The 26,613-nt window shown below is 43.4% G+C and overlaps 2 protein-coding genes across 2 annotated transcripts in view; one reads left to right on the top strand and one right to left on the bottom strand.

Moving 5' to 3' along the window:
• Window positions 1-21,286, bottom strand: part of LOC122553879 (synaptosomal-associated protein 23-like) — a 31,794-nt gene extending 10,508 nt beyond the window's left edge. Inside the window, exons 1-4 of the mRNA XM_043698336.1 lie at window positions 21,214-21,286; window positions 2,192-2,264; window positions 1,553-1,594; window positions 387-435 (exon numbers count right to left, since the gene is read on the bottom strand). Of these exons, the coding sequence (XP_043554271.1) occupies window positions 387-435; window positions 1,553-1,594; window positions 2,192-2,248 (148 nt within the window). The 5' untranslated portion in view covers window positions 2,249-2,264; window positions 21,214-21,286. The remainder of the gene's footprint in view (window positions 1-386; window positions 436-1,552; window positions 1,595-2,191; window positions 2,265-21,213) is intronic.
• A 58-nt stretch (window positions 21,287-21,344) lies between these two features.
• Window positions 21,345-26,613, top strand: part of znf106a (zinc finger protein 106a) — a 92,082-nt gene continuing 86,813 nt past the window's right edge. Inside the window, exon 1 of the mRNA XM_043698332.1 lies at window positions 21,345-21,441. The gene's annotated coding sequence lies outside the window, so the exon portion shown is untranslated. The remainder of the gene's footprint in view (window positions 21,442-26,613) is intronic.

Raw genomic sequence — 26,613 nt, 5'->3', positions numbered from 1 at the left:
CATTCTTGTTTACCTTTCCCTCATTCACACAGTCCAGAGATCTAGGGGTTGCTGCTGGCGATAACTTCACTTCAATGTTCACGTTGAGGAAAGGGTGAGATTGTAAGTTTCTCTCCACTGGACTGCCCAGTAGTTGAGTGGGTGACCAAATACCTGAATACAGAACCATTGGCAAAGATCCTACTTGCACCACAGTCTGCCCTAACCAGCCTAAGTGCTGTAAAGGAAGTCACAGCAAGACTACATTAACATCCCTGTTCCACCCTTCCCAACAAATACAGGGACACATTAACCAGACCAGGGGGCTGTGGAATAACAATGCCAGGCCAACCTGCCTATCCAGACCAGCCCCAGCTCCCTATGATCAGGCAGCACTACATACTTACCTCCCTGCTCATCCAGCATGATCATAGTCTTGCCACCAGCATCCCTACTCTGAAACAAAAAGAAGTGTCAGCACTGTATCTAGGGATCTAACAAACTGCATTGTGCACAGCCCAATCACATCCATCAATTAAATGTACTATGCCAGAACTGAATGAGACAGGGCAGAGGCAGCCTGGCTACGTCTCCCACCATCCATGCCCAAAGTTCCATGGAATTCAGAAACCCAAGGATTTACTAAATCCACTTGCAGCTTTTGCTCGAAATCCCCAATAAATATTTTTAATAGGAATTCTGATTGAGATCACGTCAAGACAACCTCAGAAGAACACATGGTTGGTTGAGGGTGGGACTACACCATGAGACACTACGCTAGGTCTTCAACTGCAACATGCTCGTGCACTAATCCTTTCTGCTGTTCCCAGTCTCCAATACTTAACCAGTAAGACCCATGGGATTAAAGTGATCGTGGCAGCATGAATAGTGATTAAAAGAACAGAACTAACTGTTTACTACTGTTGTTTGGTTGATCAGACTGGAAGGAAATGCACAATGGAGTCCCCAGGGATCAGTGGTATTTTTGATTTATATTAGTGACTTGCAAACGAAACGCAGGGTTGGGGGGAGATAAAAATAGCACTTGAGGCTGTGGATGACCACTCTCAGTGCTGTATTTTCAGAAAAGTGTTTCAGAGAATTGTGCAGACCTGATGATCAGACTGTTCAAACCTCAGCAGAAGTAAGTCTAGTATCAAGAGTAAGGTGTGAGTCTAAACACAAATACAGTAATACTGATATATTGGCAAACACAGCCTTGCCAACTCTTCCCAACTCTTCCCAAAACCCCAGTTCTACCCAAAGGTAGAATGAAGGCTGCAATAATGTGTATTTGCTTTTGCATTAGTAACAACTACTACACAATGTATATCGTGTACACCTACTGTATTATTAAACCTGAACAATGCCTGCTTCAGACAGACAATCACCCTGTGGCATGACCGTCATATATCCAAACCTGTTACCTTCCAGTGTGACACTGACAGATCCTGTCACCCTGTTCCATGATCCCCAATAGCAAGCCCCACCACCTTTGCGCTATCAACCCAATGTGCCCCAGTGCCCTGCAGTCAGCACTATAAGGCCAATAGAAGACACAGTTCAGCTTTACCTCCTCTGCCAGCTGCAGCATCCTCCGGGTACTCTCCAGGGACTGTGAAGAGAGGAACAAAAATTGTCAAGTCCAAGACATTATGCTCACAAACCGACAGCCATGATAGTTTATACCCCTGTAGCTTTACTGCCCCGAATCTGCCTTGAAATGACTGACAGTTAGGCCCCTTTGGAAATCAAATAAATTGCTGGAAAGTAAAGCCAAAGCAGCCCTCATCAAATCAAGGACACTAGAAACATCCTGTAGAACAGGCCTGAAAGCCAACTAACAGTTGGAATGGGCAGCAAGGTGTTTGGGGTGAAAAGCTGAGGTCAATGTTGGTTAACTAGTCCAAGAAGCAAAGTGTCCCTCTGTTGGGAAAGGGTTACAGGATTCTGATGGGCACGCATTGTTTGCTAGATAGATAGAATTGTGATGATGGAAATGGTCTGAAAGATTAATTGGCTACCATTAGCCATCTACTGCAGGGAGTTGAGATCCAACCCAGGAGAATTGTGTTCCATGTCCCCCCTCCTCCATGTGTGTGTCGTGTCAGTGTTTAATAAAAACCCACTTTTTATAAGGATGCAAACCGGCCCATCTGACTCTTCCACAGCCTGCTTTCAACTAAAAACCCAACTCACAGCAGAGACTCACCTCATCTGTCACCTGGTTTGCTTGGATCTGTATGTCCTCAGTAGACGTGTCTGCCATTTTGACCGGTCCAAACCTAATGGGGTAGAGAGAGACTTGTGAAACAAAAACAGATGTCAGCCCTGCTGAGGCTCAGGGAAAGTAGTGCTCTTTGCTCCTGGACTGTGTGAATGTTGCATATGAACATGGGAGCTCCGTACCAGCTCTGTGCACGTCCATTGGAGATATCATAATAATTCCTTTGGGTCCTGTAATCACTTCTTGTGCTATAAAACACTAACACATCCTAAGATCATAAAATACGATCTGAATGCACGTCCATTCCGATTGTTTTTGTCAAAGGGTCAGTCATCCCTTCAATGAAACTCAGAATTCCTTTAGTTCTGAAGCCAACTTACTCAGTCCTGTTTTGCCCACTGCTCAGTAAGTTCTGGGGCTTATTTTGGAAACCTATTGCCTCAAAAGATACAATGTAATAGTATTGAGAGATGGACATTATTAGCACTGTGTAAAATTAGACCTTATATGTGGTTTCCACAGCATGTGAAGCAGTTCCCTCTCAGTATGTAGTAACTGCACCCTCCAGTGAAAGAGATATGAACAAAACTAAGCTTCCTGTCAGTGGTTCTTGTGTTAATAAGGAAATGACCACTGCTCCAACTATTTCCTCCAGCAGTCTACCTAACAGGCAGTGCTGCAAATTGTTCTTTGTACCGCACAGTAACCCTGGAAATGAGAAAGATTAGGTGGAGTAATTGCAGTACCAGCATTAACATTTTCAAAACTATTACCTTGTGCAACACATACAGTAGATTAGATTAGATTCCCTATAGTATTACATACACTGGTATGCAGTAGAACAGAAAATTGCAGCAGTGATGAGTACCCTGTGAAACTGATAGTACCACACGGGGACAAATCAAACAACCCCAATGGCCAATTTGCCTTGAGGCCTGGGTGTGGCAGCAGGTTCAGCAAGGGAGCTAGAGCAGTTGCATAGAAATGCTTTCTCACCAGCTAGTTCAGATATGGTTAATACACATCTTCGGAGCAGGTGGGTCTTGAATCTGGGTATCCTGATCCAGAGGCTGGGACACTACCACAAGAGTAGTTACACCGTGACAAAGTATCTACAGTTATCATCTGAAATGGAAAGAGGAATGGGTGATTGATATCAATTAAGGGTCAATTGGGTGTTCATAGAAACCCTACAGTGCAGAAAGAGCCCATCAGCCCATCAAGTATACACTGGCCCTCCAAAGAGCATTTCACTCAAACCTAGCCCCCTATTTTATCCCTGTAACCCCACATTTATCATGCCAATCCACCTAACCTGCACATCTTTGGACTGGGGGAAGAAACTGGTAGATGGACAAGAGGCTAAAAGACCACAACAAGCCAGACAGCATCAGGAGGTGCAGAAGTCAATGTCTTAGGTGTAACCCTTCCAGATGGACGTGGTCGTGAGTTTGGAAGGTGCTGTCTGAGGACCTTTGGTGGATTTCTGCAGTGCATCTGTTTTTCTGTTCTACTGCGTACCAGTGTATGTAATACTATAGGGAATCTAATCTAATCTACTGTATGTGTTGCACAAGGTAATAGTTTTGAAAATGTTAATGTTGGTACTGCAATGACTCCACCCAGTCTAACGATGTAATACAATCTTTGGCGCCGACAGTGGAGTTCTGCACGAGTGTCCAAAGAGAACAAATATGTTCTGTAAAGTTCCAGAGTGTCTTCCGGTTTACGCCCGACCAGTAATGTTAACTGTAGTTATTACTGTTATGAAATATACCACCTTGTTAACAAAGAAAGTGCCTCTTGTTTAGACTCATTAATTAATACTGATCATTAGAGGAGCCCTAGACACAGTATTGACAAAGTGAAATGGGGACAGCCAACTACCTCAACCACCACAGTATCACATACTGACAGCAGTGACATAAGCCTGCTTCTATTACTCTGCATCTCATTAACAGCAAGACACATCTATTTCATCTTCCTCAAATCTTTACAAACAGGAGTGAGGGAGGTCTTAAAGATTTTAAAAATACAAAGGGCTTTTTTTTTAAAAAAAAACAGAGTGGCTTGTGTGTGCAATGAACTTAGAGGAAGTGGTGGATGCAGGTACAGTAACAACATTTAAAAAGATATTTTGAGAAGTACATGAATGAGAAACATTTGGAGAGATAGAGGTCAAGCACAGACAGGTGGGACTGTGGTCGCTGTGGACTAGTTGGACCGAAGAGTCCATTTCCATGCTGCATGACTCTGAAGAGGAGTGAGTGGGGCATCAAAAATTCCTGATGAAGGCTTTTTTTTAGATTAGATTACTTTACAGTGTGGAAACAGGCCCTTCGGCCCAACATGTCCACACCGACCCGCCGAAGCGCAACCCACCCATACCCCTACATTTACCCCTTACCTAACACTACGGACAATTTAACATGGCCAATTCACCTGACCTGCACATCTTTGGACTGTGGGAGGAAACCGGAGCACCCGGAGGAAACCCACGCAGACACGGGGAGAATGTGCAAACTCCACACAGTCAGTCGCCTGAGGCGGGAATTGAACCCGGGTCTCTGGCGCTGCGAGGCAGCAGTGCTAACCACTGTGCCACCGTGCCGCCCACCCTGCCCGGAACAATTCTCCTGCTCTTTCAATGCTGCATGATTTGCTGTGCTTTTCCAGCACCACACTTTTCAACTCAAATTCATTGGTTTCTTCAAATGAAAGAAAGTGATTTTTTTTTTGTTTGCACAACCTTTAGGAAGTTCCAACTTGCCTTACAGTTAATAAAGTACTTTCCAAGTGTAGTCACTGTTGTAACGAGCAAACATCCTGTTTTTATAAAAAGCTTTCCCTCAAGTGCATCTATGCCATTTGTCCCAAATATTCCACATAGTCACGAACTCTCCATTCTAATCATTCCTCATTGGATTTACTGGCGATCTGCTTATAATTGTGCTTTTTAATTCTGGACTCTCATCACCAGTGGAAACGTTTTCCCTGCATCAACCCTATGAAACACTTCCATAAATTTAAAGACCAGGCACATCATGCTGCCTCAACCTTCCCTTGTGCAAAGAAATCCCTAACCTGGTTAGCAAATTTATATGATGATATAATCAAAGCAGCACGCAGTGCTCCAACTGTTAACCATGGTCTATACAGGTCATATGCAAGTAAGACTTCCATTTAACATTTATTCCTGATACCTCTATACCTACAGGCAGCTTATGATTGCCACAGGGAGGCAAAATCTGCACCCAAGCCAAGTTGCAACTCTTTTACTGAATTCCTAAGCAGGGACTGCAGGCAGCTGTTCAACTGCAGGGAGCATTACAGTCAAACCAGAATTATGTCCAGTCAAACAACAACAACGTGCTTTCGTACAGCACTACTTATCTTGTAAAACATTTCAAAGCACTTAATTGCCTGACATTCCCTAGTGGCATTGTGGGCCAACCCACAAAAGGTAGTCTACACTGGTTCAAACCAGTAGCTCACCATCACCTTCCCAAGGGCAATAAATGCTGGTACACCTCGCAACGCCACATCCCACAATGAATAAAACAACTTTCATTCAAACCCCACTCAGGACAGACTGGGAATCATGAAAATTAAACACTGACAAACATAGTGACATTTACCTGAATTTAGAGAGGATTTAACACCAAGCAATACACGCTACACATCTGGTTTCCCATTACACCTGCCATCTCCCATTCATTATGGATCATTTTAAGTTTTTAGAACCTGCTGTTTCCCACTATTGGATATTTAATTAAATTTTGTGCTCAAACAGAAACTCAACAAGCACTCTCCAATTCAGAAACACGCAGGATTGGACAGCATGGGGGCTAGATACAGAGTAAAGCCCTCTCTACTCTTGTACACTGACTGCAGATCTACCTCTACTTTGCATTTACTTTTGGTTTAAAAGAGCAAGTCCCCTCGATACCATCCCCATCAAAATGTTCCCAGGACAGGGACAGCATGTGAGGAATTAAATACACTGAGTAAAGCTCTCTTTTGGGCGGCACGGTGGCACAGTGGTTAGCACTGCTGCCTCACAGCGCCAGAGACCCGGGTTCAATTCCCGCCTCAGGCGACTGACTGTGTGGAGTTTGCACATTCTCCCAGTATCTGCATGGGTTTCCTCCGGGTGCTCCGGTTTCCTCCCACAGTCCAAAAATGTGCAGGTTAGGTGAATTGGCCATGCTAAAATGCCCGTAGTGTTAAGTGAAGAGGTAAATGTAGGGGAATGGGTTGCGCTTCAGCAGGTCGGTATGGGCTGAAGGGTCTGTTTTCACACTGTAAGTAATCTAATCTTTACTTTGTTAAATTGAAAGTTACAATCCCCTCCCTCACCACTCTTTTAAACTACAAGAAAACCAAATAAAGCTCCAAGCACTGTCCCAAACACTCCTGGGACAGTGACAGCACATTGTTAGATGAGACAGATGTACAGCACGGAAACAAACCCTTCAGTCCAACTTATCCATGCTGACCAGATATCCTAATCTAATCTAATCTAGTCCCATTTGCCAGCACTTGACCCATATCCCTCTAAACCTGTCCTGTTCATATACCTATCCAGATGCCTTTTAAATATTGGAATTGTACCAGCCTCCACCACTTCCTCCGGCAGCTCATTCCATACACACACCACCCTCTACATGAAAAGGTTGTCCCTTATGCAGAGTAAAAATCCCTCATCTCTTAAACTAAAAGTAAGTGGAAAGTAATGCTCTCTTGATACTGTCCACATCAAACACACAAAGGACAGGCTAGACACAGTGTAAAGACTAAAAAAAAGTAAAGCTCTCTCTATTCTTTGAAACTGAAACTAAAAGTTCCTCTACACCATCTCCATCAAAACACTCTCTGGGCAGGTACAACACAGAACTGCATCCAGAATGAAGCTCCTCAGCAACTGTCCCAATTCCATGGTTGTGGACAAAGTTAGATATACTACCATCAGAGTACATGTGATAAGAAAAAGGGACAAAGAATGGGGAGTGAGAACAAAAGCAATGGCTGTTTTGTTAACTTCTGCCCTTGCCTCTGCCTCAAGTAATCAATTTAAACTCCTCTCTCTGGGGGTAGCATCAACATCAGCAAGTGTCAGATATCATTGTCATCGAGATTAACACCATCTGATCAGCTGGGTCTCTCTCTCAATAGCCCACAGAGTTAATTCTGCTCCATTTTACATTTTTCGATAGTTCTCTAATTCCTTCACTCTTGCCATGGGGTCTTTCTTAGCTCCCAAGCAATATTGTCAAAAAGTGTGGCACTGGAAAAGCACAGCCGGTCAGGCAGCCTCCGAGGAGCAGGGGAGTTAATGTTTTATGACATTCCTCATGAAGAGCTTATTCTTGAAATGTTGACTCTCCTACTCCTCAAATGCTGCTTGATCAGCTGTGGTTTTCCAAGCACACTTCTTGTCTCTGATCTCCAGCATGTGTGTCCTCACTTTCTCCTATCTGTTATTGTTAAGTCCTCGCTTTTCAGCTACTTATCTTTCCCCTTCCAATTTGCCTTCAACACAAAAAGGAATCTTTTGATCTCCCTATTCCTCTGCAACCCCAACTCTCCAACCTCCCCTTTCTTTTCAAATCTGTCTCTAAAAGTAAGTGGAAAGTAATGCTCTCTTGATACTGTCCACATCAAACACACACAGAACAGGGACAGCATGGGGCAGCACAGTGGCTAGCACTGCTGCTTCACAGCACCAGGGTCCCAGGTTCAATTCCAGCCTTGGGCAACAGTCTGTGTGGAGTTTGCGCTTCTCCACGTGGGTTTCCTCCGGGTGCTCTAGTTTCCTCCCACAGTCCAAAGATGTGCAGGTCAGGTGAACTAGCCGTGCTAAATTGCCCGTAGTGTTAGGTGCATCAGTCAGAGGGAAATGGGTCTGGGTGGGTTACTTTTTGGGAGGGTCGGTGTGGACCGGTTGGGCCGAAGGGCCTGTTTCCACATTGTACGGAATCGAATCTCTTTTTCCTGGAATCCATGATCCAGTCCCTCCAGTTTTCAACCCTGTTGTGGGGCTGAACGGATCAGAAGTCACAAATGACCCCATGTGACTCCGACAAGGTAAACTATCCCCCCCTCACATGCACCTTGACCCTTTCACCTCACTGAACACACTACATGCCTCCAATATCTCTCCACTGCTGGGAAATACAGTAAATATCTGTTTCCATTTTCCTCCAATTGTAGGAGGATGACTCCTCTTACCAATCCCACCCTGTTATCAATGGTTTCCCCAAGAACCTTCCCTCAGCTCTACACTTCCATCTCAGAAATATCATTCAAAAAGGAACATCAGTTTTTCCACGTCACCATCATTACTATTGCAAAATCATCAAACTACTTATCTGATAAGCAGAAATTTCCTCCTAAATATTGGCAAAACTATATTTCTAACCACTAACACCACTCCTTTCCTAGCAATCGGCTATGGCCGTATCTGCAACCTTGATTTCTTTCTATCTTGATCTACAACAGCTACTCTCATCTCTGGGAGCCAACCTGTTCTAACCATGTTCCACTCCGCCACTGTCTTGGCTGTCTGCAACCCTCAACGACACATTGTTAACCTTTAAACTTGAAATGCCAATGGACTCCTGGCTAGTCTCCCACTTTGTCTTTACAAACTAGAGGTCAGCCAAAGCTCTGCTGTCAAACTCGCACCAAATAACATTCACCTACCCACCCCATGCTCACTAACCCAAACCTGCTCCTGGTCAAACCACATCATTTTCAAAATTCTCACTTAATTTGCAAATTTTTTCACGGCCTTGATCCGCCTCATCTCTTCTAAGCTACAAGTAGTACCCTGTTTCTAGCATCTAGGACAGGAGTAGGATTCAATTTCCAAACAAATTTATAGTTGTTAGGTGTAAAGTATTCAATACCAAGCACACTGTCAGAAGCAAGTGATCAACTTTAAGATAAGTGAAAACAGCAAGGCTGACAGAGGAAAAACAGCTGGGGTGGAGTCAAAGCTAAGAGGCTGTTATTTACAATTAAAAGAAAATGAGAGATAAAAATGAAAGAGTAAGTTTCTCAGTGCTCTGTATAGAAGAGGGGCTACCATTCTGGGAATCAGTGCAACAGATTCATAGACAGTATTGATTACACATGGGACCTTGAAATGAAGAACAGTAACAGCACAACTTATTACTTTAAGTTAGGTTCTTTCAATTGCATGCCCTTCTTTTTAGATTAGATTTCTTACTTACAGTGTGGAAACAGGCCCTTCGGCCCAACAAGTCCACACCGATCCTCCGAAGAGCAACCCATTCCCCTACATTTACCCCTTCACCGAACACTACGAGCAATTTAGCATGGCCAATTCACCTAACCTGCACATTTTTGGACTGTGGGAGGAAACTGGAGCACCCAGAGGAAACCCACGCAGACACTAGGAGAACTTGCAAACTCCACACAGACAGTTGCCTGAGGCGGGAATTGAACCCCGGTCTCTGGCGCCGTGAGGCAGCAGTGCTAGCTGCTGTGCCACTGTGCTGCCCTTGTTCTTTATTTAACTGCTCATCAAATACAAAAGGTCATAAGATATTCTTGTGAAACAGTGGTAACATCCCTGTCTCTAGGCAAAGGAGTCCTGGGGTTAAGTCCCACATGCTCCAGAGGTCAGAGAGTCATACAATAATACAGAAAACAACTGGATTACAGCCAAAGCAAATTTACTGCAATTGGGTTAATAAATGACAAAAAGACCACCCTTGTAAAAAATGTCAGAGCTGGAAAATGACAAAAATGCACAGGGTTAATTAAAATGCAATATAAGGAAAAAGATCTGTACCAAATTTCAATAACAGTCTGTACTTTGAAAGCTGCATCCAAGGGCTTCTCCCAAATGTACATAGAGCTGTACAGGATGGAAACAGACTGTTCTGTCCAACTCGTCCATGCTGACCAAGACATCCTAAATTAATCTAGTCCCATTTGCCAGCAATTGGCTCATATCCCTCTAAACCCTTTCTATTCACATACCCATATAGCCTTTTAAAATGCTATAATTGTACCATCCTCCACCACTTCCTCTGGCAGCTCGATCCATACACCCTCTGTACAAAATGTTGCCCCTCAGGTCCCTTTTCCCTTAAACCTATGCCTTCTAATTTTGGATCCACTCACATTGGTTATTCACCTTATGCATGCCCCTTATGATTTTATAATCCTCTATAAAGGTCACCTCTCAGCCTCCGATGCTCCAGGGGAATAAACTCAGCCACAGCACATTCAGCCTCCTCCTCAACCCTCTAATTCCGGCACAACTTTAACTTTTTCTGAACTCATTCAAGTTTAACAACATCCCTCCTATTGTAGTGGGAACCAAAATTGAACGTAGTATTTCAAAAGTGGTTTCACCAATGTCCTGTACAGCTGCAACAATGACATACCAACTCCTATACTCAATACACTGACCAATGAAGACAAGCATGCCAAAAGCCTTCTTCACCACCCTGTCCATTTGTGACTCCACTTTCAAGGAACTATGTACCACCCAGTCTTTGTTCAACAACACTCCCCAAGGTCCTACATTAAGTGTATAAGTCCTGTCCCAGTATGCCTTACCAAGATGCAATCCTTTGCATTTATCTAAAGTCCTTCTACCACTCCTCGGTCCATGGATCATGAGATAACTTCCTTCATTGTCCAGTACACCATCAACTTTGAGTGTCCTCTGCAAACTTCATGCCATATTTTTTATATTCAAGTTCAAATCATTTATATAAATAACCAAAAGCAGTGGATCCAGCACCATTCCATGTGGCACACCACTGGTCACAGGTCGCCAGTCCAATCAACAACCCTCCACCATCACCCTCTGTCTCTGACCTTCAAGCCAATTGTGTGTCCAATTAGCCAGTTTCCCCAGATTCCATGTGATCTAATCTAGTTAACCAGTCTTCCATGTGGAACCCTATCAAAAGCCTTGCTGAAGTCCATATAGATAACATCTGTCACTCTTGAGGTGCCCGTATCACCTCAAACAAAAACTCAGCTAAATTCATGAGACACAATCTCCCATGCACAAAGTCATGTTGACAACCCCAAATCAGTCCTTGTCTTTCCAAGTGCATGTCCATCAGAATCCCTCCAACAACAAATGATGTCAGGCTCACCAGTCCGTAGCTTCCTGGCTTTTCTTGACCAACTTTCGTAAGTAGTGGCACCACATTAATCAACCTCCAGTGTTTTGGTACTTCACCCATGAATGCTGATGATACAAATATCTCAACAAGGGGCCCAGCAAACTCTTCCCTAGCTTCCCAGAGTGTTCTGGGATGTATAACAACATCTCTGAACATGTAATTGTCTGGGTAATGCAAGATTACATTGTTATGATTTTTAATCACTTATGACTTTGAGGTCATAATTTATAATTTTATTTAGTTTCACACTATGGACTTTTTTTTAAAAAGTTTTTAACCAACTAGAGTAATTGGGGCCAACTTTAGTATATCACCAGATTTAATCCCATCGAAGAACTGACCCGAGACAATAAACCCTGGAAACATGTAAACAGCTTTTAGCATCTTCACAGCTGTTAACTCTGAAGAATGAAACCCTCAGAAGTTATTTGTGTGATGTATATGAACACGTCTATGTAGACATCAGCTAAGCTGAACATACAACTGACATGGAGACAGCTCATCTGGAGACTGAATTTGGCAGAAACCACTCACTGTCAGAGTGAGTAGCTTTCACACTCTCTGCAATATTCCATCTAGGCTTTCAGCTTGGGTTGGGTACTCTCTATATTGCTGCAAGCAGACAAATATCTCTATCATTGAGCAAATATCTATATCACTGACTATAACTAAAATGCAGGTGAAGACCACCTCTGGATAGTTGTGGACAGCTAGAACCAGTAAGCAAGCTTTTGCTTATCTTGTATTTTCTTATTAAATCTTAATTTGGCCAAGGTTAACCACTATTATATGTATACATTTGTGCACAAACTGTAGATTTTTTTTGACATTCTAAAATAAATTTGGAGTGGATTTTAGCAAAATAAAGTATGTCTCTTACTTGCTTAATTCAAGAAATCCTGTCAGACACCTTCTTTATTACAGCATATAAACAGTGAGTACACACATACAAAATTGGCAAAACATCATTTGAGAGATAAAGCCTGTTAATATAATAAATCAATGCGAATGGGAAAAGAAAGCTAATAGAAACCACAGAGCCATACAGAGACCTTACATGGACGCTCTCATATTGCTTCAGTCTACAATCTTTTCAGAAGGAGTGCTCTGGGACCCATACCATTTACACCCAGACATACAGTGAGGTTAGGGCTGATCAGGGATAGTGGAGGGAACTGAAGTCACAGGAGGTAAGGGAGGTCCTTAATGAATCCTTTACTTCAGTATTCACTAGTCATTTGTGTGGACAGCGTGAAACAGTCCGATGTTAAGGAGGAGGATGTGCTGGAAATTTTGATAAACATGGGGATAGATAAGTTCCCTGGGGCAGATGAGATATACCCAAGGTTACTACAGGAAGCAAGGGAAGAGATTTCTGTGCCTTGGCAATGATCTTTGTGTCCTCACTGTCCACTGGAGTAGTACTAGATGATTGGAGGGTGGCAAATGTTATTCTTTTGTAAAAGAAAGGAAATAGGGATAACCCCAAAAATTAGTAAGTTTTACGTCAGTGGTGGGCAAATTATTGGAGAGGATTCTGACAGACAGGATTTATGATTATTTGGAAAAGCATTGCTTGATAAGAGATGGTCAGCATGGCTGTGTGAGGGGCAAGTCATGACAGGACAAGCCTGACTGAATTCTTTGAGGATGTGACAAAACACTGATGAAGGTAGAGCAGTAGTTGTGGTGTATATAAATTTTAGCAAGGTGTTTGATAAGGTTCCCCCATGGTAGGCTCATTCAGAAAGTAAGGAGACATGGGATACAGGGAAATTTGGCTGGATACAGAACTGGCTGGCCCATAGAAGACAGAGGGTGGTAGTAGATGAAAAATATTCAGCCTGGAGCTCGGTGACCAATGGTGTTCCACAGGGATCGGTTTTGGGACCTCTGCTCTTTGATAGTGGAAGGTGGGTTAGTATGTTTGCCAATGACACAAAGGTTGGTGGAGTAGTGGATAGTGTAGAGGGTTGTTGTAAGTTGCACTGGGTCATTGACAGGATGCAGAGCTGAGCTGAAGTGGCAGATAGAGTTCAAACTAGAAAAGTGTGAAGTGATTCATTTTAGAAAGTCAAATTTGAATGCAGATTATAGGGTTAAAGACAGGATTCTTGACAGTGTGGAGGAACACAGGGATCTTGGGGACCACGTCCATAGATCCCTCAAAGTTGCCACCCAAGTTGATAGGGTTGTTGAGAAGGCGTTTGATGTGTTGGCTTTCATTAGCCGGGGGATAGAGTTTTAAGAGCTATAAGATTATGCTGCAGCTCTATAAAGCACTAATTGGTCCACATGTGGAAAATTGTGTTCAGTTCTGGTTGCCTCATTATAGGAATGATGTGGAAGCGTTAGAAAGGGTGCAGTGGAGATTTACCAGGATGCTGCCTGCACTGGGGGGCATGTCTTATGAAGGAAGGTTGAAGGAGCTAGGGCTTTTCTCATTTCAGTAAAGGAGGATGAGAGGTGACTTGACAGAGGTGTACAAGAATGATGAGAAACATAAATAGTGTGGATAGCCAGAGACTTTTACCAACGGTAGAAATGGTTCTCATGAGGGGGCATAATTTTAAAGGTCATTGGAGGAAGGTTCAGGGGAGATGTCAGAGGTAGGTGTTTTTTATACAGAGAGCAGTGGGTGTGTGGTAGTAGAATTTGATACCTTAGGGACATTTAAGCGACTCTTAGATAGGCACATGGATAATAGTAAAATGAAGGATATGTAAGTAAGTTTGATCTAAGAGTAGGATAAAAAGTTGACAAAATCGAGAGCCAAAGAGCCTGTACTGTGCTGTACTGTTCTATGTTCTATATCTCTCACCATCTGCAACAGTTTGTTGAAAAACAGCTTTGGCAGTTTAAAACCTCAGGTCATTTTTGGACATTACATCGGAGCTGACGCTTGCACGAGCAGTTCTGAGCTAACCATGCAGTATTGCCAACCCGTAGTTCTGCATCTTTCTGCAACGAGCAGGAGTCACAACTTTACATTGTGCATCTGCTTATCTGAACTCTCATCTGTGACTCAATTGACAGCGCTCTCACCTTAAGAGCCAGAGGATTGCGGGTTCAAGTCCCACAGTAGACACTTCAGCCTGCAATCTCCAGTGCAGTATGGATGGAAGTGTAATACTATCAAAGTTCTTTTTGGTAAGATATAACACTGAGGCTCCACCCATCCTGTCAGGTGAAAGATCCCGTAGAAGTATACAAAGAACCGGGGCATTTCCCTCACCAGTCAGCATCGTAATCCAGATGTCATTACATTGTTGTTTGTTGAGCCTTGCTGTCACCCATTTCCTACACTGAAACAAATTACTTAATTGGCCACAGAGCATCCTGGGACATCCTGAAACAAAAATGCTGAGCTTTGTAAGAATATTCCTTAGCAGCTGGGAGAGCTCGAGTAGAGCTGTCATACTAATGCTTAACATTGTTTCACACCATCTAAGTATAGATGGGCTAAGTGGCCCACAGCACCCTGCTGGGTGAGCAGCAGCTGCCTGTTGGTTGCATAAAGGCCCATAAATCAACTAGCTATACAAAAGAGCAAAGTCCTGTATCTGAAGGAGGATCGCCACAGAAATTTGAAAAGATAACACAGTATACAGGATCTGTGAGGGAACTTAGAATGGCTAGATTGCAGCTTGACTGAGAAACTCAAAGAAATGGGAAGAGCTTAGTGGAGAAACAATTGAAACCCTTATTTATCATTTTGTTACATGTGCCACAAGGAGAAAATGTTGCAATTGATTTTGAACAAAGTGCACCGGAACAGTTACAAAATACAGCTTTATCCAATGCAGTAAACACAACCAGTCCTGAACTCAGGATATCCTGAAAACAGTCAGATACTTTCCAGTAAGTGCAGCCAGTGTTATTTCTGTCAGTCAGTTATGGAGACAGACCCCAGACAGTCAGGGACACATGAACGACCCTGGTCACTGCTACAGCCTCCTATTTGAGTCAGAAGGTGATCCACTGCAGACACTTGAGCCAAGAATACAGGCTGGTGACCCAATGTTTTTGGATAGGACATTAAATAGGAGGTTCCGTGCGCATTTTCAGATAATACTGCATCAACCTGAACAGAGGAGCTCTGTCTGTTGTCCTGATCAATATTTATCCCATAACTATCATATTAAAAAAAAACAATTCAGAGAGTGGGAGCTTGTCGAGTGCAAATCAGCTGCTGTTTCCTACGTTACAATGCCATGTCACAATAAATGAAGTACTTTTGAAGTCAGTGTTTGAGGTTGTTCAGAAGTTGTGAAAGATACTGTATATGCAAATTAGTTCAATTAGAACCTCACAACCAGGGGTATGGAAAGTAACACAATTAGTCCAAATACTCAGACAAATTTGACTCATTACTTAATAATGCGCACTGGAGACTTGATTCACTCATATTCGGAGTCAATACGCATGGTGCTGTAAAAGCACGGCAGGTCAGGCAGCATCCGAGGAGCAGGAGAATTGTCATTTTGGCCTAAGTTACATTTCAGTGGTAACTGATCAGAGGACTATTCAAAAGAATTATGTTATTTGACTACAGGGACGAATACATCAGATCAGCTAGCTCCAGACCCACACAGGCGTCTCGGTGGCACAGTGGTTAGCACTGCTGCCTCTCAGCGCCAGAGACCTGGGTTCAATTCCCGCCTCAGCCAACTGTCTGTGTAGAGTTTACACATTCTCTCCGCGTCTGCGTGGGTTTCCTCCAGGTGCTCCGGTTTCCTCCCACAGTTAGGTGAATTGGCCATACTAAATTGCCCGTAGTGTTAGGTGAAGGGGTAAATGTAGGGGAATGGATCTGGGTGGGTTGCTCTTCAGAGGGTCGGTGTGGACTTGTAGGGCCGAAGGTCCTATTTCCACACTAAGTAATCTAATCTAAAACAGCCTGCATTCCATGTCGTACTGCTCAGTCGAGTGTCTGTTGATTCAAGTTGCAAACATACAGCAAAAATAAAGCATTTCCTGACATATGCATGCAATTAAGATAGGTCAACAGTTCTCTGCTAGTGAAACAAAAAGTATTACAAAATTTGTTTTGTGCCCAGTATCAACATTTACAAACAGGAGTCATGCCAAACATGTTGATTGTGCAAGATGTGCCATGTTTGACAGATGTTTCTTGCAGTGTCAGTGACAAACCAGTCATCCTTGTCTGACACAGCTCACAGCACTCCCAGCCAGGTTCTGAAACGATTAGCTCGAGTTAGTAAAACCCTTTGACACGTCCATCACCCAGAGTGGTCTCAGCACTTTCCACTTCTTCCTGGAAAGAAGGCCTGAATCATTCCCAAACACCTCCACATGCCAGCTGGCTGAGCTTGTCCTCACTTTTTAAAAACTTCTCATTTAACTCCAATCACTTTCTTCAGGTTAAAGGCATGGCCATGGGTACCTGCATGGGCTTCAGTTATGCCCGTCTGTTTGTGGAATATGTGGAAGATTCCTTGTTCCAGGGCTATCAGCCCCACCCTCAACTCTTTCTCCACTAAAACCAATGATATCATCATTGCTTCTCCCACCTTTTCAGAATTAGAAAAAAAAGTATGAATTTTGCTTCTAATTTTCACCTCACTCTGACCTGGTCCATCTCTGACTCCTTCCTTCCTCCTTGACATCTGTTTCCATTTCTGGGGATAGGCTAGCCATGAAACTCCACTATAAACTCTGACTCCCAAACTTACCTTGACTTTACATCCTCACACCTTACTTCCTCTAAAGACTCCATTCCATTCTCCTGGTTTCACCATCTTTGTCATGTCAGTTCTGATGATGCCAAAGTCCACAAAGGAATCTCCAAAATAGCCACCTTTTCCCACGACTGAGGACTCCACCCCTCCGCTTCACATACCACCATCCCCTCCCCAACCCCAAACCAACACCACCACCACGGTTCCCCTCAGCCATGTCTGGCCCCTCTCCTGCATTTCTGCTCTCACCCATCATCTTTCCACACATAATAATCATAGGATCACCCTGGTCCTCACTTCCCATCCAAACAGCATCCACATCCAAAGGATCGTTAGGTGCCATTTCCACCACCTCTAACAGGATACCAAAACCAGACACATATTCCCCTCCCCTGTTAGCCTTCTGCAGGGACCATTCTCTCCAGGACATCCTCGCCCACTCCTGCTCCACTCCCAACACTTTCCCATACAAATGCAGAAAATGCCCATTTTCTCACTATCCAAAGCTCCAGATATACATCCCAGGTGAAGCTGCAATTTACCTGCACTGTATTCAATCTTGTCTCCTGTCACTGTTACTCAGAGACTGGGTGACCACTTTGCAGAACACCTACATTCGGTCCACAAAAATGACCCTGAGCTTCCAGTTGCCTGACACTTCAAAACACCAGTGTTCGCTGGCTAACATCTCTGCCCGAGGCTTGCTGCAGTGCTCCAGTGAAGCTCGGCGCAAATTGAAAGAACAGCGTCTCATTTTCTGATTGGGAACCCTGCAGCCTTCAGGATTCAATATCAAGTTCAATAATTCTAAATTCTGAGCATCTTTCCCCAACCCCCACACGCATCCCCCTTGTCATCACATGGGTTGTTACCACTAACAATCCACTATCACTAATCACCTAATCACCCAGAGAGTGGTGGCTGTGTGGAATGCTCTGCCCCAGAGGGCAGTGGAGGCCCAGTCTCTGGATTCATTTAAGAAAGAGTTGGATAGAGCTCTCTAGGATTGTGGAATCAAGGGTTATGGAGATAAGGCAGGAACAGGATACTGATTAAGGATGATCAGCCATGATCATATTGAATGGTGGTGCAGGCTCGAAGGGCAGAATGGCCTATTCCTGCACCTATTGTCTATTGTCCCTATCAACAGCTATTCACTCTCCCGGGCTGACTATTACCCATTCGGTTGCCCACCTGCTGTTTTCTCTCCGGGCTTCATCTCCAATCATTTACTCCTCCCAACTTCAGCAAATACTATATTTGCTGAAATACCTTTTCCTAGCTACAATTAGGTCGGAAGGTCACTGGTCCAGAAACATTAACTCTACTTCCTCTCCACACACTGCCAGAGCTGCTGAGTTTCACCAACAATATCTGCTTTTGTTTCAGATTTTCACCATCTGCAGTACCTTTTTAGTTTTGTGTACACTTTGCCCTAAAGCCAGTGCTGGAAACAAATTATACCATTTGAATTACTCCCAAATGAACAACCCCCTCAAACAATAGATCAGAGGGGATTCTAAAGGCAGAGTCAGCCAGACCTGAATCAAGGAAGTTTGAGGAAGTGTCTCATCAGACGTGAAAGACAAATTTTGCTTCTCTTTCCACCGCCAGAGTTGCTGAATTCCTCCAGCTCTTTCTGTCTGTATTATTTTTAAGGGGTGTACATCTCTGTGACTATGACAGGTTCTACACTTGCTGTAAAACACCAGAGCTAAATTGCCCCGACTTCAACTGTAAATTTAACTCAAACTACATGACACACAGATAGGTCTACCACCTAACAAAACCTAGTTCACAAGCACAGGTTTTTGTTTGGGGAGGGGGGTGATGGTGGTGATGTGTGATATGTTTCAGAGATGGGATGATGAAAACGTTACAGATGGCAAGCAGGGGAAGAAAAGGAGCAGCTTATGGCAGTAGGATGGGAGGGGGGTGAGGAAGAGAGGTAGACGGGGTACTTTAAATCTCAGAATATGCTCCATAGCAGGGCATCTTTCAGTCATTATGATGCCTGTGTTGGCTCTCAAGAAAACCAGTTTAGCACATCTCAATTCCCATTCCTTTATCCCTCAAACAATGCATTTCTAATTCCTTTGGAAATTAACATTTGAATCTGACCCTCCCGTACATTGCATATCCTAACCCATCAGTGTAAAAAACCTTTTCCTCAGTGCACTCAGTCCTTATTATTAACCTCTATGTTCTTCTGCTCTCTCATCTGCTAATGTGAACAGGTTCTCTCAGCCTATACCCCTCAAGTTTGGATGTTTTATGAAATATTTTCTTTAGAGAAGATAAAAGTGAGCAAACATCCCAGCTTCTCCAAAACAAAAACAGAAATAGAAACTGCTGAGCTGGTCTGGCATTATGTAGAGGGCAGAGTTAAGTCCAGTAAGAATCTGCAGAACCTTTTCAATTCATGCACCTAACTTGGAGTCACGGTCATACAGCATGGAAACAGACCACTCAGATCCTTCTAACTCTAAGCTCTGCAAACACTCACCACTAGATAATATGCTTCATTTTTATTCTCTCTGCTAAGAATGGTCAATTTCCCACTGGATACTAAACTTGCCAGATCTTCACCCACTCACTTAACCTATCGATAATACCCCTCTGTAGCTCCCTTACAACTTACTTTTCAATCTATCTGTAGGCCAAGAGTAGCTTTTCTTTTGCCATTTCTATCATATATAACTGATACAGCAAAAACAAGACAGCAAATGTAGCATTGCTTTCTGTTCCTTCATCTAAATCATTCTTAGAAATTGTAAAAAGTGGAGGCCCCAACAATGCCCATAGCACACCACTAGTTCCACGTTGCCAACCATAAAATGACCCATTTATCCTCACTGAAACTTATCAAATGCCTTCTGAAAATTCAAGAATACTACATCCATCAGTTTCCCCTTAACTATCATTAGCGTTACTTCCTTAGAAGTCCAATAAAATGGTTAGACAGGATTTCTCTTTCACAAAACCATGTTGACTCTGCCTGAATTTCCAAAATGGCCTGCTACAATGTCTTTAATAATCATTGTTATAACAATTGTTAAGCTAAATAGCCTGCTGCTTGGTCCTTTTTTTAAATTAAAGTTACTTTCACTACTTTCCAATCCAATGAAAACTTTGAGTTTTGGAAAATTAAAACAAATGGATAAACAGTCACTTCTTTGAAATACATTTAGATGAAGCCCTTCAGTGTCCAGGAATTGCCAGCCCACAGTTCCAACAATTTGCTCAGTAATACTTCCCAGGAGATTGTAATTTTCCTGAGTTGGTCCCTGCCTTCCACTTCTTGACTTAATGCTATTTCTGAGATACCCCTTCTTTCTTCAATGGTGATGACACACTTTCTTTTATTCTTTTTACTATCTTATTCACCCAGGAATCTATTCCTACACATTTTATAATCAAACCCTTTCTCCAGTGCATCTTGTAGATAGCACACTACTGCTACTGAGCATTGGTGGTGGAGGGAGTGGCTGTTTGTGAATATAGTGCCAATCAATGGGCCAACTTGCCCTGATAGTGTCAATCTCGAGTGTTGTTAGAACTGCATTCATCCAGACAAGTGGGAAGCATTCCATCACACTCCTGACTGAACCCTGTAAATGGTGGACAGGCTTTCGAGAGACGGTTGAGTTACTCGCTGCAGGATCCTAGTCTCTGACCTTGCTCTCATGGCAAATCCAGTTGAGTTTCTGGTCAATGGATCAGAAACTTCTGGTCAATTTTGAAATTGTGCAATGTACCAAGGAAACAACGCTGTATAACCATATTCATCATTACCATTTCCTATTAGCCAACTAATTTGCCCCTCCTATTCCAGCATTTATTATATACGTTGCTTTACTGAATCCCCTTTGGACGTCCATATCGACATTAACAGCACCTTAAAATTGTCAAGGAAGTTGGGTTAAACACAGTTTGCCTTTACAAAAATCCCCGCAGATTTTCCCGAATAAAGGCACATTGATCCGACTAGTTGGGGCATATTGATCCTCACCCTACTCCTGGTGCTTTCCCCCCCCCGAACACTCGCTCCCCAAAACCCAGAACTCATTTCTCCCCGTTCCCCCCACCCATATTGTAGAGAATACACCCCACCACTCTCACTCACCTCTCTACAGCTGTCCCTCTCCTTTCCCTCCGCTCTTGATCGAACCCACCCTCTCACTGCGCATGCCCCACGCCTCATGACGTTATCGACTCCCGATGGCCGCACCGCGCATGCGTGCGCCCCGACGCCGGTGACCTCTCCCAGGATCCCTCTCGCGTGGCCACAACAAGATGGCGGCGTTCCGTTGAGCGTGTGGCCCCGGGCTCGGGCCCGAAGGGCTGATTTACCGTGAGTAAACACTCCTCTCCCCTTCGCCACACAAAGCCACGTTCACCCGCTTCCCTCAACCCTCTCACCGCAGTCACAACACCCTTTCCCCCCACTTAGCATTCCCGCATCATCTCCACGTTCCCTTTAACCTCGCCCCGATTCCCCTTCCTTTGGTGTTCTTGTGGCAATTCGTTAGATGAGTTGGCCGTGTTCGAGGTGGAAGTTCTAAAGGAGGTGTATGTGGACAATGCGTGAAAACTTGTAAACAAGTTGGTTTTTAATTTTGACACACGTTGATTGCAAATGGACCAGTTGAATAGGGTGAGTTTCCCGGATAGGTATGAGGAGAAGGATGTATGTTGAAAGTGTGTACAGAAAACAGCCTCCAAGGATGTTTAACCCGAAACACTAGTGATAGGTAGATTTTTTTTGTTTTATTTCATTTATTATTGTCAAATGTACAGTGAAAAGTTTTGTTGTGGTGCAGTACTGGCAGATCACATACAAAGTGTATTAAGTAATAGAAAACAGCGAAGAATACAATGTTACAGTTGTGGAGGAGGTGCACAAAGAGTGAGATCAGTATTTACATTTAAAATTTGAGAGATCCATTCAGAAGTCTAATAATAATGGAGAAGAAGCTGCTGTTGAATTAGGTGATGTGTATGCATGTAAAAGGACGCCTGGAAAATGGGAAGCCTTCATTAAATGAGATAACTAGAGTCCAGCAAAAGTATGTTCGTGTTAGGTTGAGAGGCAAGGCTCATAGGTGTAGGGAATGCTGGATGACTGGAAAAATTGAGGTTTTGGGCAAGGAAAAGAAGGAAGCATATGTCAGTTACGGGAAGCAGAGATTGAGCGAATCCTTACAAGAACACAAAGGCAGAAGGAGTGTACTTAAGGGAATCAGGAGGGCAAAAAGGGGGCATGAGACAACTTTGACAAATAGGGGTACGGAGAATCCAAAGGGATTTTATACATACATTTAAGGACAAAAGAGTAAGGGAGAGAATAGGGCCCCTCAAAGATCAGCAAGACTGCCTCAGTGTGGAAGTGCAGGAGATGGGGGAGTTACTGAATGAGTATTTTGTATCAGTGTTTACTGTGAAGATAGAGAATGTGGGGAAATAGATAGTGATATCTTGAAAACATGTCCATTAAAGTGGATTAATCCCTAGGATCTGATCAGGTATACCGGAGAATTGTGGGAAGCTAGGGCCTCTTGCTGAGATATTTGATTCATCGATAGCCACAGATGAGATGCTGGAAGACTGGAAGTTGGCTAATGTGGTGCCACTATTTAAGTAAGGTGGTAAGGAAAGCCTGTGAACTGTAGAGGTGAGCCTGACATTGGTGGTGGGCAAATATATTGGAGGGACTCCTGAGGGTCAGGATTTATATGTACTTGGAAAAGTAAGGACTTGAAAGGGTCCAGAAAAGAGTTACAAGGATGTTGCCAGGGTTAGAGGATTTGAGCTATGGGGGGAGGTTGAATAGGCCAGGGCTGTTTTCCCTGGAGCGTCGGAGGCTGAGGGGCATGAATAGGATAAATAGACACAGTCTCTTCCCTGGGGTGGGGGAGTCCAGAACTAGAGGGCATAGATGAGGGTGAAAGGGGAAAGATATAAATGAGACCTCAGGGGCAAGTTTTTCATGTATGTGTGTGGAATGAGCTGCTAGAGGAAGTGGTGGAGGCTAGTACAATTGCAACATTTAAAAGACATTTGGATGGGTATACAAACCGGAAGGGTTTGGAGGGATATGGGCCAGGTGCTAACAGGTGGGACTAGATTGGGTTGGGATAACTGATCGGCATGGATGAGTTGGACCGAAGGGTCTGTTTTCATGCTGTACATCTCTCTGACTGAGTAGGGATAGTCAACATGGTTTGTGTGTGGGAAATTGTCTCACTAACTTGATTGAGTTTTTTTGAACAAGTAACAAAGATGATTGATGAGGGCAGAGTGGTGAATGAGATATATATGGACTTCAGCAAGGCATTTGACAAGGTAGACTGGTTCCTGATGAAGGGCTTTTGCCCGAAACATCGACTGTCCTGCTCCTCAGATGCTGTCTGACCTGCTGTGCTTTTCCAGCACCACACTGTTGACTCTAATCTCCAACATCTGCAGTCCTCACTTTCACCTGGTTAGTAAGATTAGATCACATGGAATGCAGGGAGATCTAGCCACTCTAATACAGAACTGGTTCAAAGATAGAAGACTGTGTGTGTTGGCGGAGGGTTGCTCTTCAGACTACAGGCCTGTGACCAGTGGTGCACCATAAGGATCAGTGATGTGTCTACTGCTTTTCATCATTTGTATAAATGATTTGGGTGTGAACATAGGTATGGTTGGTAAATTTGCAGATAACACCAAAATTGGAGGTTTAGTGAACAGCGAAGAAGGCTACATCAGAGTACAATGGGAGATTAATGGGATCTTGATCAGCTGGGCGAGTGGACCAAGCAGTGGCAGATGGAATGTAACTTAGAGAAATATGAGTTGTTGCATTTTGGAAATGCAAATCAGGGCAGGACTTATGCGCCTAATGGTAAGGCTCTGGGGAGTGTTGTTGAACAAAGAAACCTTAGAGTGCAGGTTCATAATTCCTTGAAAGTGGAGTCACTAGTAGATAGGGTAGTGAAGAAGGTGTTTGGTATGCTTTCCTTTATTGGTCAGTGCATTGAGTAGAGGAGTTGAGCAATCATTTTGCAGCGGAATAAGACCATTGGAATACTGCATTTAATTCTGGTCTTTTAGCTACAGGAAGGATGTTGTGAAACTTGAAAGGATTCAGAAAAAATTTAAAAGGATGTTGCAGGATTGGAGGGTTTGAGCTATATGGAGAGGCTGAATTGACTGGGGACATTTTCCCTGGAGTGTCAGAGACTGAGGGGTGACCTTTTTGAGATTTATAACATCATAAGGGACATAGATAGGGTTAACAGACAAGAATTGGGGGGGGGGGGGGGGAGTTCAAAACCAAAGGGCATAGGTTTAGGGTGAGAGGGGACAATTTAAAAGGGACCAAAGAGACAATGTTTTTATGCAAAGGATGGTGGGTGCATGGGATGTGCTGCCAGTGGAAGTGATGGAGGCTGATACAATTACAACATTTAAAAGGTATCTGGATGGGTATATAAATATGAAAGGTTTTCATGGATATGGGCCAAATGCTGGTAAATAGGACTAGGTTAATTTAGGATATCTAGTCAGCAAGGACAAGTTGGACCAAAGGGTCTGTTTCCATGCTTTATATCTCTATAACTCATATATGTTTAAGCTTTTATATCTTCTGCCCAGAGATTGCAAGAGATTATCACCGAGATGGGAGGGGTCTTTGATTATGTTGGCTGCCTTCCCAAGGCAGCAAAAAATATAGGTGGAAGCAATGGATGGAAGTTTGGCTTTTGTGATAGATTTGTGAACACAGCCCATTCTTAACGGTTGTGGGCAGAGCAGATGCCACACCAAGCAGTGATGCACCTGGATAGACTGCATTCTGTGTTGGATCTCTTGACCTAAGTGATAAAGTAGTGCACAGGCCTCTTTCTCTTGTTGAGAGTGAGGGTGTTGGGGAAATGTATTTAAGGTTGGCAGGATAGAAAAGAAACCATGGGCTGCTTTTCATTCCAGGTTAATTCTGTAAACCCACAAACCTGTTTACTTGAAGTTAAATATACAAACAATCCTCAATTATGATTTCACGATAAAATCTGAATTTTCTGAACCACATAGAACATTACAGCACTGACCTGTGGAACCAATCTGAAGCCTATCTAACCTACACTATTCCATTTTCATAATATATTTATCCAATGACCATTTAAATGCCCTTAATGTTGCAAGTCCATTACTGTTGCAGGCAAGGCATTCCATGCCCCTACTACTTTGAGTAAAGAAACTACCTCTGACATCTGCCCTATATCTATCACCCTGCAATTTAAAGCTATGTCCCCTCGTGCTAACAATTGCCATCCGAGGAAAAAGAATCTCACTATCCACCCTATCTAACCTTCTGATCATCTTCTATGTCTTAAGTCACCTCTCAACCTTCTCTCTAACGAAAACAGACTCAAGTCCCTCAGTCGTTCCTCATAACACCTTCCCTCCATACCAGGCAACATCCCAGTAAATCTCCTCTCAACCCTTTCCAGAGCTTCCACATTCTTCCTCTAATACGGTGACCAGAACTGTACGCAATATTCCAAGTGCGGCCACACCAGAGTTTTATGCAGCTGCAATATGACCTTATGGCTCCAAAACTCAATCCCTCTCCCAATAAAAGCTAACACGCTGTATGCCTTCTTAACAACCCTATCAATCCGGGTAACAACTTTCAGGGATTGATGTACATGGACACAAGATCTCTCTGCTCATCTGCACTACCAAGAATCTTACCATTAGCCAAGTACTCTATAGTCCTATTGTCTCTTCCAAAGTGAATCACCTCATACTTTTCTGCATTAAACTCCATTTGCTACCTTTCAGCCCAGCTTTGCAGCTTATCTATGTTTCTCTGTAATCTGCAACATTCTTCAGCAGTATCCACAACTCCACCGACCTTAGTGTCATCCGCAAATTTACTAATCTATCCTTCTAGCCCTCATTCAGATTGCTTAGAAAAGTGACAAACAGCAGTGGCCCCAGATGTTTGTGGTACGCCACTAGTAACTGAACTCCAGGATGAACATTTCCCATTAACCACCACCTTCTGACTTCTTTCAGCTAGCCAATTTCTGATCCAAACCGCGAAATCACCCTCAATCCTATGCCTCTGTATTTTGTGCAATAGCCTACCATGGGGAACCTTATCAAACACCTGACTGAAATCCATGTACACCATATCAACCGCTTTACCCTCATCCACCTGTTTGGTCACCATCTTAAAGAACTCAATAAATTGTGATGTTCAATAAGAAACATCTAAAGCACAAAATGCTCAGGCACTAGGTGACCAGTCCCAACTTTTGAGAGAGCTAAACCCAAGTCAACTTGTCACCTTACTGATGCAAGTATGCAATCTGGTGATTGGTAAAGAGATCCTTGGAGACAATTTTGAATAGATCAGCCAATCAATCACAGGACCACAGAAATAGGCGTAAGAGTTGGCTGTTTCAAACCATCAAGGCTGCTCCAGCATTCAGAAAGTGCATGGCTTGAATTTTTTTTTATTCGTTATGGGCTT

This window comes from Chiloscyllium plagiosum, chromosome 10 (genome assembly GCF_004010195.1).
Source record: "Chiloscyllium plagiosum isolate BGI_BamShark_2017 chromosome 10, ASM401019v2, whole genome shotgun sequence".
NCBI classification, from domain to species: domain Eukaryota; kingdom Metazoa; phylum Chordata; class Chondrichthyes; order Orectolobiformes; family Hemiscylliidae; genus Chiloscyllium; species Chiloscyllium plagiosum.
The sequence above is the reverse complement of the archived record's forward strand: the minus strand, read 5'-3'. Positions and strand labels throughout refer to the sequence as shown.